This window comes from Lethenteron reissneri, chromosome 7 (genome assembly GCF_015708825.2).
Source record: "Lethenteron reissneri isolate LAM-NWPU_2019-01 chromosome 7, ASM1570882v1, whole genome shotgun sequence".
Lineage (NCBI taxonomy): Eukaryota > Metazoa > Chordata > Hyperoartia > Petromyzontiformes > Petromyzontidae > Lethenteron > Lethenteron reissneri.
This window is the reverse complement of record NC_083785.1, coordinates 12269924-12290251: the sequence shown is the minus strand read 5'-3', so window position 1 is coordinate 12290251 and position 20328 is coordinate 12269924. Positions and strand designations below refer to the sequence as shown.

The 20328-nt window shown below is 41.1% G+C and overlaps 1 protein-coding gene across 22 annotated transcripts; it reads left to right on the top strand.

Moving 5' to 3' along the window:
- Positions 1-783: 783 nt before the first annotated feature.
- LOC133357893 (putative uncharacterized protein DDB_G0282133) lies at positions 784-18989 on the top strand. 22 transcript variants are annotated; one of them, XM_061576084.1, is made up of 21 exons: positions 784-934; positions 2012-2101; positions 2370-2496; positions 2609-2753; positions 2897-3050; positions 3155-3265; positions 3533-3659; positions 3772-3916; positions 4060-4213; positions 5120-5149; positions 5637-5757; positions 6432-6576; positions 7701-7851; positions 7959-8045; positions 9335-9561; positions 9852-10350; positions 10459-15851; positions 16085-16180; positions 16861-16986; positions 17897-17951; positions 18448-18989. In XM_061576084.1, exons 1-21 carry the CDS (start codon positions 928-930, stop codon positions 18732-18734), a joined length of 8277 nt encoding a protein of 2758 aa, XP_061432068.1. In that variant the 5' UTR covers positions 784-927; the 3' UTR covers positions 18735-18989. The 22 variants fall into 22 exon arrangements, with proteins under 22 accessions (XP_061432068.1, XP_061432050.1, XP_061432101.1 ...); XM_061576066.1 differs by having other exon boundaries at positions 9852-10377; positions 10432-15851; XM_061576117.1 differs by having other exon boundaries at positions 9852-10509; positions 10672-15851.
- Positions 18990-20328: the final 1339 nt, after the last annotated feature.

Genomic DNA, 20328 nt, shown 5'->3' with positions numbered 1-20328 from the left:
CAGCAAGAAAATAACTAACCTAGCTTTCAGCTCCTACTAAAAAATGAATCCCAACATATAATGTACTTCAATAAAGTACCTAAATAATTGGCCACATTATACATTTTTACACCTTCATCATGGTACTCATCAATATTTTAATATCACGATACATATGATATCTAAAAAAGTGTATTGCAAAAGTAATTCATTCATATTAGGATTGAATCCCTTAAATGTATGCGTAGTACATATATATCACTATCCTGCATTCACGGTTTTCTTAAACACAACATATATTCGTTTTAGCTCATGTTTCTTATCAAAAGTTTTCAACTGGTGGTATTTGTACAATATGTGAAGTTAAAACACATTAATTTTACAGCTGTAATGAAAAATATTCTGTGGGTTTTTCGGTACAGCTACGTAGATAGGAAATAATAACCAAGATCAAAATCACGACGTTTCGATCACAACACAAGCAATCATCTTTGTCACCTGAAGACGAGTGGTTAAGTTGTGATCGAAACGTCGTGATTTTTATTTTAGTTATTTTTTCTATCTACACGTCTTTACCAAAAGACCCTAAGAATATGAATGCCTGCAGTCATGAAAGCTTGTAATGAATAATGTTATCAACTAAGTTAGTCACTGTTTACACAGAATTTGTACACGTATTTGCAATTATATACCCAGATAGCAATTTTATATTCTAATATTATACACAACTGAATAAAAATCTACATAATGTAATTTAAATTTGACATACTTTTCTAATAACATTTTTTACCCTGTCTAGCCTCTACAACACCGGAAGAACACACGACTCAGACACTCAAAACATCAACAAGAACAACACAAAGATCCTCGACTTCGAAGACGACTGTACATACACCTACACCTGGAGGATCTGCTTTACCACTCACAGAATCTCTGCCACCATTTACAATGCCGCGTAAGTTTAAATATTCATGTTCCACGTGTTTATGTTCATTTCCTTATAATGTTTTCAGCAATTAGCTACATTTTTTCAGTCGAGAGTGGAGAAGAAACTAAATGGAATTTTTGAAAAATAGTAATAACATGAAGTGGGGTTTATCGTTAAAATGTTATTAATTTTCTCGTGTTAAAATTAAAATTATTGCAACAAATAATAAAGCTGGTCCTATAGTGTTCATGTTATTTAGATTGGCGGCAAACCATTCAAATAAGTTAGCGGTCCACACTGATTGTAGTGGTGGTATCCATCATTCTACTATCTTTGGTTGGAAAGGAATGTAAGCGTTTTCGTTATTCATTCAAACGTTCTTCCATACGTCTATTTTATACATTGGAGCTAGGGGAAATCCAAGCAGGTCCAAACAGACACAGAATATCTCTACAACCCATGCACAAGTCAAAAGTGGCATTCCACATTGAGGAGAGGTCATGGCAAGGATGCCATACTGTTCAATGTGATGTGCACCATGTGCGCTCTGCTGCAATATGGTGTAAATTCCAAAATGAATTTCCTTGGCCCCCTCAGAATATGGCCAGCTACTGAGTTATCATCTCATATTTTTATATATATATATGAACGAAGATTACTTGTATAACATGCAATATACACATTTATAATAATGTATCTATATCCATGACACATATTTAGCATATACATATACACAACATATGCTTCTAGATGTACAGTTGAAGAGTAATATGCACATCATTAGCGGGATCATTTAAATAAATGTTAAAAGCAATTACAATATAATAATTATTAGATGCTATGTTTTTTTAAGTCAACATTCTGTATGCATGCAGCACAACCAAATATTAAACACAATCATATTAAGCAATATTTGTCGCGAAACCTGAAGGGATTTTTTAAAAGTTAACTATTATATACCGTATGATACGAGTTAGACAGAAATATCCCCTGCTATATTTTTACATTTAAAAAATATACTTTACTACTTTCGTTGGTGCATGCTTAAGATATTTCTATGTATGAAGAAAGAAAAACTAACTTCGAATGCTTTTCTTACATCAGCTTTCACATCCCCAACTGTTTCTACTACTACTCCAAAAGGATCCACTACAACGAAGTTTTCCACAACTGTCAAGACTCAGTCAACTACACGTAAGGCTTTTATACTCATTCTAAGTCTCTGGAGTCCTTGGGCTTATGTAAAACGTATTACTTCACCATCAAACTTTAGTTGACAAAATAGTAATTAATGGAATTCATTTGGGTGTAATTCATTTTATATATGTATAAATCTAACTGGATAAACTGTGCCGCAATCATTAAGATTCCTCTTATATGTTGTTTCATATTAATATGAAAAATGACACGTCTGTAAACCATGAATGTTTCTAATGTAAATTTTGTTTAATTTTCATTGCAGCTTGCACTTACGTAATGCCTTTCCCGAAGATATCATACTCCTCCTCAAGTGATGAGCAAACATCGGCAAAATCAGCAAGTTCTGAGGCGGACTCTCATGAATCCTGGACCCCAAACAAACATGACAGGTGCGTATTATACTCTTCGCAAATGCCCACATCAAAGATATGTTTACTTAAGATAATTATGAGAATAATCTGTACGTTTTCTGTCATTAATTCTTCTCTGTAATTTTTCCAGCAACCCATACATACAATTCCAGTTCCCTCCAGGGAATGAAGTTATTGGTATACAAATCAAGGGCAAGCAAGAAAAGAATGAGTGGGTTACAAAATTCACAATTTCCTACAGTGTTGATGGAATTGTATGGATTCCACTAAACAAGGTAATACTTTTACAGGTGTCAACGGGTGTTAAAATGTTAATTGTGAGAGTGTTGTGGAATAACATGTAATTTTACAATCACAATGCAAGTATGCTGACGGGATATTTTAAACCATCTTTGTAATGACTGCTTTTATTTTTCAGATATTTGACGGCAACTCTGAGGGACACCAGGACACCATCATTTATTTCAGCCCATCTATCCCATCCAATGCTGCTTATGTCCGTGTTTATCCTATTGAATATCATGAGCACATCAGCTTATTTGTTCAACTTCTCCAAGCCTGTCACCCTGAGGGTAAATTACCTATTCCTAATTTTTTTTGTACCACTTTATTGTAAAGTGTACTGCTTGGCATCAACATGCAAGTAACTAACCTTGCATATTTTCCCTCATATCAGCTTCCACATCTGCACATGTATCTTCAAGCAAACCTCCAGTCTCTCCTACTACTCCAAAAGAAAGCACGACCACAAAGTTTTCCACAACTGTCAAGACTCAGTCAACGACACGTAAGGCTTCTATACTCATTCTAAGTCTCTGGAGTCCTTGGGCTTACGTAAAACGTATTACTTCACGATCAAACTCTAGTTGACAAAATAGTGAATATATAATGCATTGGGGTGTACTTCCTTTTATATATGTATAAATCTAACTGGATAAACTGTGCCGCAATCATTAAGATTCCTCTTATATGTTGTTTCATATTAATATGAAAAATGACACGTCTGTAAACCATGAATGTTTCTAATGTAAATTTTGTTTAATTTTCATTGCAGCTTGCACTTACGTAATGCCTTTCCCGAAGATATCATACTCCTCCTCAAGTGATGAGCAAACATCGGCAAAATCAGCAAGTTCTGAGGCGGACTCTCATGAATCCTGGACCCCAAACAAACATGACAGGTGCGTATTATACTCTTCGCAAATGCCCACATCAAAGATATGTTTACTTAAGATAATTATGAGAATAATCTGTACGTTTTCTGTCATTAATTCTTCTCTGTAATTTTTCCAGCAACCCATACATACAATTCCAGTTCCCTCCAGGGAATGAAGTTATTGGTATACAAATCAAGGGCAAGCAAGAAAAGAATGAGTGGGTTACAAAATTCACAATTTCCTACAGTGTTGATGGAATTGTATGGATTCCACTAAACAAGGTAATACTTTTACAGGTGTCAACGGGTCTTAAAATGTTAATTGTGAGAGTGTTGTGGAATAACATGTAATTTTACAATCACAATGCAAGTATGCTGACGGGATATTTTAAACCATCTTTGTAATGACTGCTTTTATTTTTCAGATATTTGACGGCAACTCTGAGGGACACCAGGACACCATCATTTATTTCAGCCCATCTATCCCATCCAATGCTGCTTATGTCCGTGTTTATCCTATTGAATATCATGAGCACATCAGCTTATTTGTTCAACTTCTACAAGCCTGTCACCCTAAGGGTAAATTACCTATTCCTTATTTCTCTGTGCCAATTTACCCCTTCATTTATCGCTTGGTACACACGGTGTCTTATCATTTGTAATGTAACTCTTCTTCCTTTTTATTATGATTGCATCCAGAAATTAAAATGTACATATTACTACCCCACTTTTACTGGGTTCTTTTTTAAACAAAGTACATACATTTGAATTAAAGTTGCTTATGAAATTTAGTTTCCAAATGTTAGTGTTTGTATAACGTCGAGAAAAAAACACGAAATTAGCAACAGAAGGAACATAGGAGATGGATGGGAATGTATGTATGTAGCCAACCATGCTAATCAGAGGTGCGGAGTGGAAGGCCGGGTCAAGGGAGGAGAATGGGCAATAGAGAAGAAATTAGCTTTGAGAGAAGAACGATAGGAATTCAAGGAGGATGACTGCTTAATGTACAGGGGAAGTTTATTCCAGCGGAGGAGTGCAAGGAGGGAGAAGGAACAAAAACGAGATTGGGCACAGGTAGGAGGGTCAGCGAGAGACAGAGAAGATTGCGGACAAGAGGGGACATATAAGGGAATGAGAGAGAAAAATTAAGGTGGGGCAAGGCCATGGAGAATAATTTTAAAGGCGAGCGTCGGTTATTTAAAAAGACTGCGATAGTAAACAGGAAGCCAGTGAAGTTGAAGGATCAGAGGCAAAGTGTGAGACTTAAATGAAATATTGAAAATAATCTGCATAGAAGCATTTTGAATAAAGCAATCATGGACCCATCACCACTCTACCTGACTGTAGACAAATATTGTCTATAATATCTGCAATACTCTGATTCACAATACATGCAATTGGCCACAATGTTATTTTTATGTAAATTGTATTCTTAATTAAATGCTTATAATTTGTTCATGTCTCCCCCTCGCCCCTCTTCAGATACATCAACAGCTGTGCCAACAACAACTGGTTTGTAACTATTTGTTAATTCAATTAGGGACTGACTCGTGTGTTATTCGATCCTAACATTTTAGTTTGAACCCATGAACAATTCTTGTGTGCAATAGTGATCTTGGAAACTTCTCCAAATTAATTCATGGACATTAATTGAATGCAAAATCCTGTCGTGAGCTCTTAAAGCCACATTCTTTTTGTTTACAAAGACATGTCTTCACTCAACAAATTTACCAATTCACTCTCAGTAACCGTATTTTAGTTGCTAGCTCACAATTGTGGTCATCGAATGTATCTGATGTGACTCTCCCCTAGGTAAACGCTTGTGAAAAAATTAGTTGTCTAGATGTAGTAACAAGTAACACCAATGCTTGAGAGGCAAGGACAACCCAACATAATTGCCAGCCATGATGGGTTTTCATTACCAGGTTATTTACTCGCAAATGTATCCAGCTTTAATAGAAGACATTTGCTTCTGTTTCTGTTTGTATGATCCATGCAGCTTGTGTAAAGCCAATGGGCATCAAAGAATTCACAGCCACATCCTCAAGGAGTTTGGAAGAAGGGCCCAGCAGTGCCCCCCTGTACTCTGAGCATGCATGGGCTGCTGCTGTTAACAGCGAGTATGATGAATATTTCCACTTACAAATAACATATTACACTTGTCAGTCTTCCATGACAGAAAATTCACTCAAAGAATAATTACACCACAAATGTACTCCTTTATATCAGACAATATAATGGATAATACCTTTGCATACAATTAAGTTAATAATCTAACAAAGACAAACTATTTTCAAAGTAGGTTGACAGATGCAACTAATAATTTAGAGCAAAGTGGACTCCTTATAGTAAGGGTAAAAAAGGCAGGCAGTGGTGGTGCATGCCCGTGACTCAGCACTGTGCAGGGGAGAATAGATGATTCACACAAATGTTGTGAAACTGCCTTCTCATTGACGTCGAGGTACCATACAATGGCGTACCAGGAGAGCACAGTACAGCAAAATGCAGTCTCCACCTGTTCCATCTGTATGGGATAGAGTGCTGCGCCCTCGCATACGTGGGGTTTTTCCTGGGTGCTCCCGTTTCCTCCAACATGTAAACACTCATGAATAGACTGATAACAATAATAATATATAGAGGGCCACAGAGCCTGGCCAGTTGTTAGCTGCCTTCCCGCTTGTCTGTGGTTCCTTGAACCTCGAAATCATTCTCCCTATTCGACAGTGAGTGAATACTGTGGACGTTACAAATGTAAAATATTATGACCATCTTCACCCACTATTTTTCCTGACAGATTCCAGTACCTGGAATTAATACTACCTTCATCGAGAAATATATTTGCCATAACCACACAAGGCAATCCAAATGCTGATGAGTGGGTTGAATCCTACAAAGTCTCTTACAGCAATGATGGTATCAACTGGAATACCATCGCTCAGGTAATGCATAGATAAAAAAAATTGTTCTGTAGTTGCAGCTTTATCTTTGCTCTAAACATAACACTGTTTCAATATCATCAAAAAGTTTGTTGAGTATTTTCCTTTGCATTGCACATCATTCTTTGTGTTCACTAAAGAATACGAATTTGTTCGTGTTAATTGACTTGCTAAATATGCGCAGTTTTTTTAGTTCTTTAAGGACGTTACTTTAAAAAAATGTTTATGCTATGGTTCATGTAAAAGACAACAGCTATGGTTCATCTAAAAAATCAGACACATAACATACACTTAGGGATTGATTAGTTCAGCTATTACTCACCCACTGTTGTTGTTACCCACGGATAAGAATTAAACTTGCAGTATGCGAACCACTCTGCCTCACACCCCATTTCATTTGTGTAATGCCTTAACCATTTGATAGCAGCTTGTATTTCTAATACCTCTGACATCTCTGAAAGTGTAGTGCTTGGAGAAGTACTTTTGGTTGCATGTTTAAATTGCTCAAACAGTTGAGGGACTGTATTGGTAGTGGTGCAAGCCACAAACAAAAACACTCAACACCTTCATAAATAGTACGACAGGACAAGAACAAAATAAATAGCAGTGCTGATGTTTTGGACAACTGTCCTTCAGGTCAAAGAGAGAGGTAATAGAGATTGACTGACTTTTAGTTGGATATTGCTATTCATGCTGAATATATTGAAGGGTTTAATTACAAAATCATCACAATGTTCTTGGTTCTTTCGGTAAAGTCACGTTACCGAAAGAACCAAGAAGATAAATCCCTGCAGTCACGAAAGCTATAAATCGAAATCATCACAATGTTTCCTCAAAATGTTTACACTCATTGGTCGGTAATGAATATGAGATGCATTGCACGACAATAATGCCTCTGGGACAACAATAAAAAACAGGTGTGTTGGTGGTGCTGACCACCGACTCCCTCGTGTGCCATGCCGGCCTTCATAGATGCTCGCTAACATACACACACACGTATCGTAATTTAAAAAACAGTATGGATCACTACATGGAGAATTGCACATACCAACTCTTAAGTTCACATTTGCGTGGCCATATATCTGGATAAGTGAAACATTAACCTTTTGTGTTCGTAATTATTTCAGGTGTTTCCGGGCAACCAGGACAGGAACTCGCTTAAGACAAATTACATAAGTCCTTCAGAGCCTCTGTACATCAGCTATATCCGTATTATCCCTGTTAGTTGGCATAACCACATAAGCTTGCGCGTGGAGGTGCTTGGAGAATGCATCACAGGTTTGTTGTGTTTTTTTCTGTGTGCCTAAACATTTTATTTACTACTAAATCACAGCACTTGGAAAGATTGTTTCGCATGTGCTAACTGCAAACGTTCTTGTTTACAGATACTCCTACGACGACTGGTACGACGACTGGTACCACGACTGGTACGACGACTGGTACGACGACTGGTACTACCTCATCTACCACAAGTAAGAGCACGACTTTTTATATTTCATTGCCCACTTATAAACGTGTTGTTTTGTGCAACATCAAATAATGGCTCGTACAAATGTAAAAATGGTTCGAAGCTTTCGTGACTGCAGGTGTATTTGTCACTGTCATATAAATTGTGTTACGTGTAAGGACATTTGTTACACCACACTCAACATCTATATATCCCACTCATCTTAAGCATCCTATAAATCACATGACTTATGTGTGACCACCCCAACCATACATCTCTCCCCACTGCCCCCCCCCCCCCCCCCGTGAAAACAGACGCTGCTACACCGTGCAGCTCACTTCTGCTCGCTTCTTCTTCCTTCTCTTTCCCTCCCCTCTCATCATCATCACCCTATCATCCCTGACACCTTGGCCCAGTCATTCATTGACTCCCTCTTGCCCTTCCTGCCCACTGCTACCTCATCTTGAGCAGTGCCCTCTTTGTCTGACTTTGGGGACTTCTGTCCCAGCATCCTTTCTCGTCCCTTTCTCTTTTTCCATGCATAATATCATTGACTCTACCCCCCTTCCCGTGTTGTAGCCATGGGTAAAATTTCTGACGTGCCCATTTGCCGGTATATTCCTTCTATGTATCAGATTTTTTTTATGAACATGTAACTCTGTGCAAACGTTTGGCTTCAAATCACGTCTTCGTAAAAAAATTAATATCAGTTATGAGACAAATACATTCGAATAGAATTTGCTATTAAGATGGTTCTTGCCATAATGTATTTAAAGATGATGTCTAAATTCCTGTGAAGTAAGCTATGCTACTTGGTAAAAAAAAAAGATACAATACATTGTAAAAAAATGTTCAAATGTTACAAGGTGCAAATATTATATGACAAAAATGTACATAAACACCATTTGCACTAGAAATGTAGGTTACAATTATATCACATAGATATTGCATTTGAAAATTGCATTTAACATATATGTAAATGTACATATTCACCAAAAACTGTTTAAACACTACCAATAATATTTAAGCTGCTGTGAGCATATTAGACTTGCAATTCAGAGGACCCCTGCTTGATTCCATTTCCCGGCAAAACCATCTGGATAAATGGGTACGTTTCTTAAACCTTACCACCTCTTGTCCACCCAGCAATATAAATGCCTACACAATAGTCGATTGGCAGAAGAGTAGGCTTAAAGCCCACCGGACAAGCATCCCTAGCGCCACCTTTAGTGGAGGTCATTCTACACAGCAGTGGCATGACCAAGACATTGCGCCGGGCTACTTTACTCACGATAAATGTCTGTTATGTCACAGGGCTGTGTCCATCGGGCTCCGAGTGGAGCATGTGCATAACGGCCTGCGAAAAGATGTGCCAGGGCATGCAATACTACTTTGGGCAGTGCCAGCCCCCGCACATGGCTCCCTGTATCCCTGGATGCACAAGTCCAGAATGCGGTCCAGGAGAGCTTAAGGCTGACCTGACCACATGTGTGCAGATACAGGACTGCGTTTGCAGATTGCCCGATGGGACTGTGGTTCCTGTAAGTGACCCAGCGCACAGAGACATAGCATGTAACTGTAACAAATTATTTTCTTTGTCACATGCATCTCATCATCATGTACTGTAAATCCAGTCTTTTATGTGGATAGAAATATATTTTTTGATAAAAAATATAATATATGAAAGTTATATGTTACACTAAAAAGTATGGACCTACTATTGATTTATATTTTTATTTTTTTAATGGACACACAACATTCGTGATTTATATAAATATTAGTGATTGGTTTCCATATCTCCAAAACATTTGTATGTATTGTTTCATTACAGCCTGCTGGGTCTGTGACCACACCAGATGGACAAAGATGCACATGCTTTGGAAATCAACTTATCTGCACACAATCAACAACGTCACCACCTCCAACATCAACATCACCACCACCAACAACGTCACCACCTCCAACATCAACATCACCACCACCAACAACGTCACCACCTCCAACATCAACATCACCAACACCTCCAACATCAACATCACCACCTCCAACATCAACATCACCACCACCTCCAACATCAACATCACCACCACCTCCAACATCAACAACGTCACCACCACCTCCAACATCAACAACGTCACCACCACCTCCAACATCAACAACGTCGCCACCACCTCCAACATCAACAACGTCGCCACCACCTCCAACATCAACAACGCCGCCACCACCTCCAACATCAACAACGCCGCCACCACCTCCAACATCAACAACGTCGCCACCACCTCCAACATCAACAACGCCACCACCACCTCCAACATCAACATCACCACCACCTCCAACATCAACAACGTCACCACCACCTCCAACATCAACAACGCCGCCACCACCTCCAACATCAACAACGTCGCCACCACCTCCAACATCAACAACGCCACCACCACCTCCAACATCAACATCACCACCACCTCCAACATCAACAACGTCACCACCACCTCCAACATCAACAACGTCACCACCACCTCCAACATCAACAACGTCGCCACCACCTCCAACATCAACAACGTCGCCACCACCTCCAACATCAACAACGCCGCCACCACCTCCAACATCAACAACGCCGCCACCACCTCCAACATCAACAACGTCGCCACCACCTCCAACATCAACAACGCCACCACCACCTCCAACATCAACATCACCACCACCTCCAACATCAACAACGTCACCACCACCTCCAACATCAACAACGCCACCACCACCTCCAACATCAACGTCACCACCACCTCCAACATCAACAACGCCACCACCACCTCCAACATCAACGTCACCACCACCTCCAACATCAACATCACCAACACCTCCAACATCAACATCACCACCTCCAACATCAACATCACCACCACCTCCAACATCAACATCACCACCACCTCCAACATCAACAACGTCACCACCACCTCCAACATCAACAACGTCACCACCACCTCCAACATCAACAACGTCGCCACCACCTCCAACATCAACAACGTCGCCACCACCTCCAACATCAACAACGCCGCCACCACCTCCAACATCAACAACGCCGCCACCACCTCCAACATCAACAACGTCGCCACCACCTCCAACATCAACAACGCTACCACCACCTCCAACATCAACATCACCACCACCTCCAACATCAACAACGTCACCACCACCTCCAACATCAACAACGCCACCACCACCTCCAACATCAACGTCACCACCACCTCCAACATCAACAACATCACCACCACCTCCAACATCAACAACGTCACCACCACCTCCAACATCAACAACATCACCACCACCTCCAACATCAACAACGTCACCACCACCTCCAACATCAACAACGCCACCACCACCTCCAACATCAACGTCACCACCACCTCCAACATCAACAACGCCGCCACCACCTCCAACATCAACAACGCCGCCACCACCTCCAACATCAACAACGCCACCACCTCCAACATCAACAACGTCACCACCACCTCCAACATCAACAACGTCACCACCACCTCCAACATCAACAACGTCGCCACCACCTCCAACATCAACAACGTCGCCACCACCTCCAACATCAACAACGCCGCCACCACCTCCAACATCAACAACGCCGCCACCACCTCCAACATCAACAACGTCGCCACCACCTCCAACATCAACAACGCTACCACCACCTCCAACATCAACATCACCACCACCTCCAACATCAACAACGTCACCACCACCTCCAACATCAACAACGCCACCACCACCTCCAACATCAACGTCACCACCACCTCCAACATCAACAACATCACCACCACCTCCAACATCAACAACGTCACCACCACCTCCAACATCAACAACATCACCACCACCTCCAACATCAACAACGTCACCACCACCTCCAACATCAACAACGCCACCACCACCTCCAACATCAACGTCACCACCACCTCCAACATCAACAACGCCGCCACCACCTCCAACATCAACAACGCCGCCACCACCTCCAACATCAACAACGCCACCACCACCTCCAACATCAACAACGCCACCACCTTCAACATCAACACCACCACCTCCACCAAGTGAAAAATGTCCAAACATGACTGTAGATCTTGACAACAGCACCTGTTCAAGCTGTCTCGAAGGACTTTACTGCTACAAGGGAGCCTGCGTGCCTTCATACGACTGTCCGTGTGTAGTAAATGGTGCTGTATATGAGCACGGAAGTATTTGGAACGAGTTGTGCAAAACATGCATGTGCATAGATGGAAACGTTGAATGCATAATGAAAACATGTCCCGTTACAAGTCAGGAAGGATGCCCGGTTGGTGAATATTACGTATTGAAAGCGGACAGTTGCTGTGGAGATTGTATACCTTGCTGCAATAACTCTCAGTTTAACTGCCACTCGAGCGGATGTCAATGCATCCCAAATTCCTGGGTGTGCGACGGCACCGATGACTGCACAGGAGGAGAAGACGAGGACAACTGTGTCACTTCGACCTTGGTCTACTCAACTAGTCCACCAGTAACCACCACGGGAGAAATCACAACCATCATAATCACAACACCTCAGCCCACAACCTACACAACCGAACACACTTTCAGTACAAGTCAACCACCGGTTGGAACGACGACAAGGTGGTCCACAACCACTTCACCGCCAGAGGGCTGCATTTACATGGGCGTTTTCTATCCCGTTAATGGTTCCTGGCCAAGTGGTGTCAATGGATGCGGACGATGCTACTGTCGTTCACAGGACACGGTCAAGTGTGACTATTCAAACTGCGAGCAGACGTGCATTGCTGCAAGTGACCAGCTGAAAATGTTCGATGATCAGCAGTACCAAATCGACTACTGTTCTCATGTATTGGCAAAGGACTGTGCAAATAGCACCTTTGAAATAGTATACGTGCTCAAGTGCAGTGGCGATGGAAATAACTGCACTGGAGCGGTTCACATTGCAACAAGTGATACTGTCCTCGTGTTGGAGTCAATCAATTATGTAATTGTTAATGATATCAGCTATACAGCGGCACAAATTCAAATTGGCCTGCACATAAATGCCATAAATATTTCTTATGTCACTGACAGTCAGATACTCGTGTCATCCAGTCTTGGTTTCAAAGTAATATGGAAGAATGGATATGAAACGCAAGTTGTGGTCGACGAAAGTCTGAAGGGACGTGTCTGTGGGCTTTGTGGAAATGCCAATGGCAACAAAATGGACGACTTTGTCTTCAAGAACGGCACTGCAGCAGCAAACATAAGTGACTTTATAAAGAGCTGGGAGGTTGGTACAAATCTGTGCACCAAACCTAATACAACGTGCTTGGATTCCAAGGAGGCAATTGAAATTTGCAAAGCCATCTTTTCACCAGTATTCTTAGAATGTCAGGGTTGGGTGGATCCAAACTTATATTATAACCTTTGCCTCACGGACGTCTGCAAATGCATTGACGCAAATGCATCCATCTCCGCTGCCAGCCAATGCAAATGCCCATCATTTGCCTCCTACACCCAGCAATGTATGAACCAGGGCAAGTGCATTAATTGGCGTGTCCCTGTCAACTGTCCAGTCAACTGCAATAACAACATGGTGTACAAGGAGTGTGCCTCCGGTTGTCCAAAGACATGCACTAACATCAACGGCCAGCCACAAAACAATTGTGCTATACCACTCACATCTGGTTGCATGTGTCCCGACGACAAAGTGTGGGACGGCCATTCTTGTGTCGGAATTGACTCTTGCAATCCGTGCGTATGTACTGGCTATGGCGATCCTCACTACATAACATTCGATGGAAAATATTATCCATTCATGGGGAATTGTTCATATGTGCTTGTGAATGACACCCTATCTAATGACCTCCTTATATACGCCACAAATGAGTACTGTACTGCGTCTACGACAATGACATGTACTAAATCGGTGACAGTGCTCTACAAAGGCAACAAAGTTACTTTGCTACTTAACAAGTACATAAACGCCAACGGCGCTTTACTAAAGCTCCCACCTTCAAGGGTAATAGGTAGCGTCATCTTTGTACAGCTTGTTGGTCTGATTGAAGTATTAACCATCCCTGAGATTGGTCTGAAGCTAACATTCACACCGAGTAATATGGCCTTCCGAATTGAACTACCCCCATCAATTTGGTGGAACAGAACTGAAGGGTTGTGTGGCAGCTGTGATGGCAATCCAAGAGACGACTTCATTACCAACAATGGCAGTCTAGTGAAAGACAGTGACGAGTTTGGATACAGCTGGGAAATTTCACCGGACAACAAGACAATTTGCTACCCACAACAACCTCATATATGTAATACTACTGACTGCTGTGTCAACGGAGCTCCAGTCAACGTCTGCGATGTCATTTACACCACAGCTTTCAAGGCCTGCCACCCATTAGTGAATCCAGATGTGTACTACAACTCCTGCAGATTTGATGTTTGTAAGCTTGGTGGAAACCAGTCAGCATGTGCTTCATTAGAAGAGTATTCCAAGGAGTGCCTAAAGGTTGGCATTTGTATCAATTGGAGGAACTCTTCACTTTGCCCATACGAATGCCCAGCTCCATACCAATACCGACCATGTGCCCCAACTTGTCCAAAGACCTGTGATAACTACGAAAACTATCAACCTTCAACTTGTGATAGAATTGAGGGCTGTATGTGTCCAGATGATTACGTATATTACAACGACACATGCATAGCACCTTCAAGGTGTCCAAAATGCATTGGCAATGACGGCACAGCATACGCGCCAGGTGACAAGTGGTATCCTGATGGCAACAAATGCACTGAGTGTGAGTGCAGCACAATGGTTCCTGGTGGCTCATATACTGCACTTTGCAAAGCATACAGTTGCCTTTTTGAAAATGTCACTTGTGCAGATGGCCAGAAGAAGCACAGTGTATTGGACAGCAATGGTTGCTGCATGACAGACATCTGCCTACCCTGCGAAGACAGCGACTGCATAAACCCACCGCCCATACCCACATGTGACGTTGGCGAGGAGCTTGTCCTGCAAGAAGTAAAGGAATGCTGCAAGAAATACAAGTGTCAGTGCGTACCATCCTCGTGCCAAAATGAAGTACCCGTGTGCATTGCTGACTACGTCCTCAACGTGATTAACCCATCAGCTTGCTGCAAGATCTACAACTGTGTATGCCCTGAAGTTTGTTCCAACAGCTCACAGCCTCCAACAGATATCCCATTCGGCTACAAAGTCATCAACATAAATGAAGGTGGATGCTGCCCTGTCTATCGCATCGTCTGCGACAAAGAGATATGCAAGAGTGTACCTCCACCCGTGTGTATTGCTCCTAAAATTCTTCATGTCACGGTTGAGCCTTGCTGCAACAAGACTGAGTGTGTTTGCCCTTCATGCGACGATGTGGTTGTTCCAGTGTGTGGACAATACGAGGTGCTGCAGACCACTCCAGGGCCATGCTGCAATTCTTATTCATGCATCTGCGATTCCAGCAAGTGTCCAGTGTATAATATCAGTTGCCAATTAGTCAACCAGATGGTGGTGGCTGGTGAGGTAGTGCCATGCTGTGGGCCAATTCCGGTATGCCAATGTAAACCTTCGTGCGCACCATCGCATTGTCCTGAAGATTATTTGTCCGTCGTCACAGGGCAAGACGCCTGTAATTGTTCAATTTACGAGTGCCGTCCACGGCAATGCCTTTTCGATGGCCAGATTTATCCTGTTGACAGCACATGGGGAGTGGATGTATGCACAGTATGCTTCTGTGAAGAGGTTGATCAAAACTTCAGAATACGCTGTGAAGTGGAGAGCTGCGCACCATGTGGTCTGGTAAGTTGTGCATGATCTCAAAACATTTATTTAATAACGTTCATTGATTTGCACACGTGTTCTTCTACCTTTTCAAAAATATATATTCACTACCTCCTGCTTCATTTATATTTAAAGTCTTCGTCACCTTTTTTATGAGCATAATTCATTTCTTACTTGTGTTAAGTTTACATACTCTCAAACAATTATGCAGCTCCTGAAATTTACATTGTGATGTGTCATTATTTTACCAGGGACTTGCAAACTCACCTATTGCTGGCACCTGCTGTGGAGAATGTGTGGAGGTGAACTGCACCACTTATGACAATGGTGTCATCAAGATGTATCAGGTAAGATGTGCAGAGTAAACATTTACAATGTAAAGTTTTTAATATAATTAATAAAGCACTTCCAAAAGGATGTAGAGTACACAAAATAAGCATGTGCCTTTGTATCTAGGTAGGTGTATGATATATTTTTCTGGAAGTCCTGTAGACCGATGGACTGGACACATTTTAGGCGGATTATATTTTTTCTCTTATTTACGTAACGTATCTATATATAGGCTCTTTAATATAAATGAATCATTGCTCATTATTTATACAAAACCAAATAAAGCAAATGCTTGTGAGCAGATTGAAATGAGAAACAGCATAGGTTTCCAATCCTTCTGATCAATCTCTCATTGGGCTAAATTATTTGTTTTGGTATTTGTCCACAAAGAAAATGTAATATCTTTAAATAAACTAAATAGGGAATCATATAACACTAAACTTAAGTGGGCTAGTTTAAAATTTCCCACAGGTACAACAAATATCAGTGTATGAAATGTTTCACACAATGAGCCAACCAAGAAAAACACCCACTTGTATTCCACGCACTTTCAACAACATAGAACATTTCACATTGATTTTAAGTTTACAGGCCAAAAAACTAAAACTATCAATATTCAACAAAAAAGCGACACATTGCAACTGCATGACAGTGTTATTGGGTTTTTTTAATCAATGTGCTCATTTACCTCCTTCAGCCTGGCGAGCAATGGAATCCGGATTTCGAGTCGTGCACAACCTGCATTTGCGTGGAGTCTTTGGGGCAAGTGTCTGAGGTCTGCAACACCATCCGCTGTGATCCTGTCCCCGACGACTGCAAGCCGGTAAGTGCCTTCACGATAGCACCATCAGTAGCAGTCATGCCAAAAACATGCTCGTTCCAGGAATACGAACCACGATACCTTGCCGATCTCAAGGAGCATATACCATCACGCAAACTCTGGTGATCCCTGCAGCGGCTTATGGCTAACCATCGAACAAAGATGGTCACTGCATTGCGCGATTTCAGATTCGCTTCCGATATTCAGAGGTGGGACAAAGTCATTGTTATGCAAGTCCAAGTCGAGTTGCAAGTCTTTGTACATTTTGCCGAGTCGAGTCTGAAGTCATCAAATTCATGACTCGAGTCTGACTCGAGTCCAAGTCACATGACTCGAGTCCACACCTCAGAGGTGGGACAAAGTCATTGTTATGCAAGTCCAAGTCGAGTTGCAAGTCTTTGTACATTTTGCCGAGTCGAGTCTGAAGTCATCAAATTCATGACTCGAGTCTGACTCGAGTCCAAGTCACATGACTCGAGTCCACACCTCTGCCGATATTAGGAAGCCACTGGAGCTGTGCATTTTCAAATCGAGATTGAAAACGTATTTCTTTAGAAATTATTTTTGTTTTTAGTGTTTAGTTTGTTGTCCTTCCTCTGTACCTCTGATTAGCACATCTGGCTACGTCCAGTGCGAAATAAGTTCAACATACATACCTCATATTATCTGTATTGTGTATAGTATATAAATTATGTATTCTGTACGTAACGCTCAACATATAGTACTTCAGCATACAATGTATAGATATGCCACATTTATTTTTTTACAAAAGCCTTTCATTAATTATCAAAATGTCACAATGCAGGACCCTCCTCCCAAAAGTCTTCAGATACGGTAATGTGGATAAAGGGTAGGTTAGAACTTTTAAAAATATTAAAGAGAACACAATTAATAACAGCAATTTACATTACAGGAGAACATTGTTCAAGATGGATGCTGCCTGAAATGTCTCACATACAACGAGCCAAGTAAGATAATCACCCACTTATATTCCACGCACTTTCAACAACACAAAGTATATCATCCCCTGAGATAAGACGCTTGAGAATGTTTTATGGTGTAGAACCAATTTAATATATACCAAGACATTGGTGGATATCTTTATGATCCATATGCCCTCTGTAACAATCACTCATTCCTCGGCCCTTGCCATCTTGCCATCTAAATCATACTATTTTTGTACTGCTTTAAAGCTATGTAAAGTACTTTGAGCTAAAGTGCTCTATAAATATAAAATAAGAGTCAATTCCCTAAGACAAATTTAAATTACGAATGTTTTTTGTAATGTGCTATTTTTCCCTATGTACAAACATGTCCAACAAACTCGTCAAAACTATGCATTTGCATTTAAATCCTGTGTGCACTATTCACGCGTATAAAGCATAGGCTAATTAACACCAAGAAGTTTCCGAAAACACTGATAGCCACATCGTTCTAATGTCTGTTCTCTCCCAAAAATTCCAGACATGACGTGTCAACCTGTTCTGGTAAACGGCAAGAGCACGGCAATCAGCGCCGAAGGCTGCATTAGCCACGAGTTCGTGGACGTGATGGAGTGCGCGGGTACCTGCTCGGCCACCACCCTCTACTCTGCCGAGACTGACACTTTCGACCGCCGCTGCGGTTGCTGCGCTCCTGCCCTGACAGAGAAGCGCACGGTGCAGCTCTTCTGTCCCAATGGCAGCCAAAAGACGCACAGTTACACTTATGTGCAGTCGTGCTCCTGCCAATACAGCCAATGCCCCGAGTGAAAACAGAAAGTGTGACCCAACCGAACGGACTAAACGGACCGACCACAGACCTGATATTAGTGTGTCACATGTATGTAGTGTCAACGCTAATAAAATATTAGATGAATTTTAAATAGTAAAATGACAGTTTTAAGTCCACGTAGATGTATTGATATAAAACAGTTGCACGTCATTACAAATGTTGCTTTTAGTGTAATTGTATGTAGTGTTCCAAATTACCAAAAATAAACGATATCCAGCATTGTTGCAACAGAATACCTGACTCTTGAATGTTTATTGTCTATGTGTTCACTCTTAATTACATATTATAAACGCCACGCGAAAAGATGAGAAAACATTTTAAGACGCGGCAGAGAAAACATGATGAATATAGCACTGCAAGACATCAGGGGCTAAACACAGGATTATCTGTCATTCGTCAAAAGCTTAGGCCCTCTGACAAAGGAGATATAAGCTGAGAGTTTCAGCTCCTGACTAATGACAGAGAAGACTGTGTTTGGCCCGTCAGAAATGTGTACAGCAAACTTTTCCCGTCTTTTCTCACCTCAGGCCAGCGTTTCCCACTGCAGAGGTATTTTGCACTATTTTCATAACACTAAAATATGTAGTAGAATGATTTATGCATTCAAGGGGAGATTAAAAAATACCATTGTCTCCTTGATAACATGTTTTAAAAACATGTTATTTTTTTGTTTCAATGCATATACCCTTTATTTCTGATCAATTGGAGCATGGAAATTGGTCATAATTACATTTAGATGGCTTTTATAACTCTTTGTCAATTCACTGCTGGATAAACACCTCCGCACACCATGTCAGTCATAGGGGTTGTTTGATAATACGTCACCCACTAGTCAGCACAGGTTGGTGAAAGGGAGCCCAGGATAGGTTCATATATCACTTATTATTGATGTTAATAGTCGTCGGGATTTCAACTTAGGTTGTTGGATGCATACCAGAGTGCACTAACTCCAAATCAAACTTAAAAATGCAATGGAGGTATTTGCCTTCGTAGGGTTTCAGGCAAAACGGTCAAATCAGAGTTGTTTCCTCAAAGCCAAAATTATCTCGGAAATATCTCCACATCCCAAATAGTTAAATTAGACTTAAGAAGATTTGCACATTCACAGAGCTGTTAAAACAGCGATGGTTCTAATATGTACCATACCATTTAAGAATCAACATACCACAGTCGTTTCATAGTGAAATGTTTGACACAACAAAGCACTGTTTTAAAGGTACACCTTTTTTATCTAAAGCCTTTATGCTGGTTTTACAAAAGTATTAATACCGCACAGCTAGTATATGACGACACCAAAGTTATATTGGGTGAGAATCTTGGCACTGGAATATTCCACATGGTTGAGTAATTATGTTCTTGATCATGGAAACAAAAGGCAACGATGTTACGCCTCATTAGATATAAGACTTCAGCTTTCACCATGATTATAACCATGATTATATAATCATGATTATAAGCATGGTGAAAGTAAGGCTTGGAACAGCCTTGTCACAGTGATTCATGGCTTCCTGGGCAATCACAAGGTCGAAAACTATGTGGAGCTTTATTATTTGGTTCTTTCGGTTAAGTCAC

What these genes read in the sequence shown, in the direction of transcription:
- LOC133357893 (XM_061576057.1), top strand. An exon ending in TATGGATTCCACTAAACAAG is followed by an intron (nt 3,917 to 4,059) that starts GTAATACTTTTA and finishes TTTATTTTTCAG; the next exon opens with ATATTTGACGGCAACTCTGA. An exon ending in ACTGGAATACCATCGCTCAG is followed by an intron (nt 6,577 to 7,700) that starts GTAATGCATAGA and finishes TAATTATTTCAG; the next exon opens with GTGTTTCCGGGCAACCAGGA.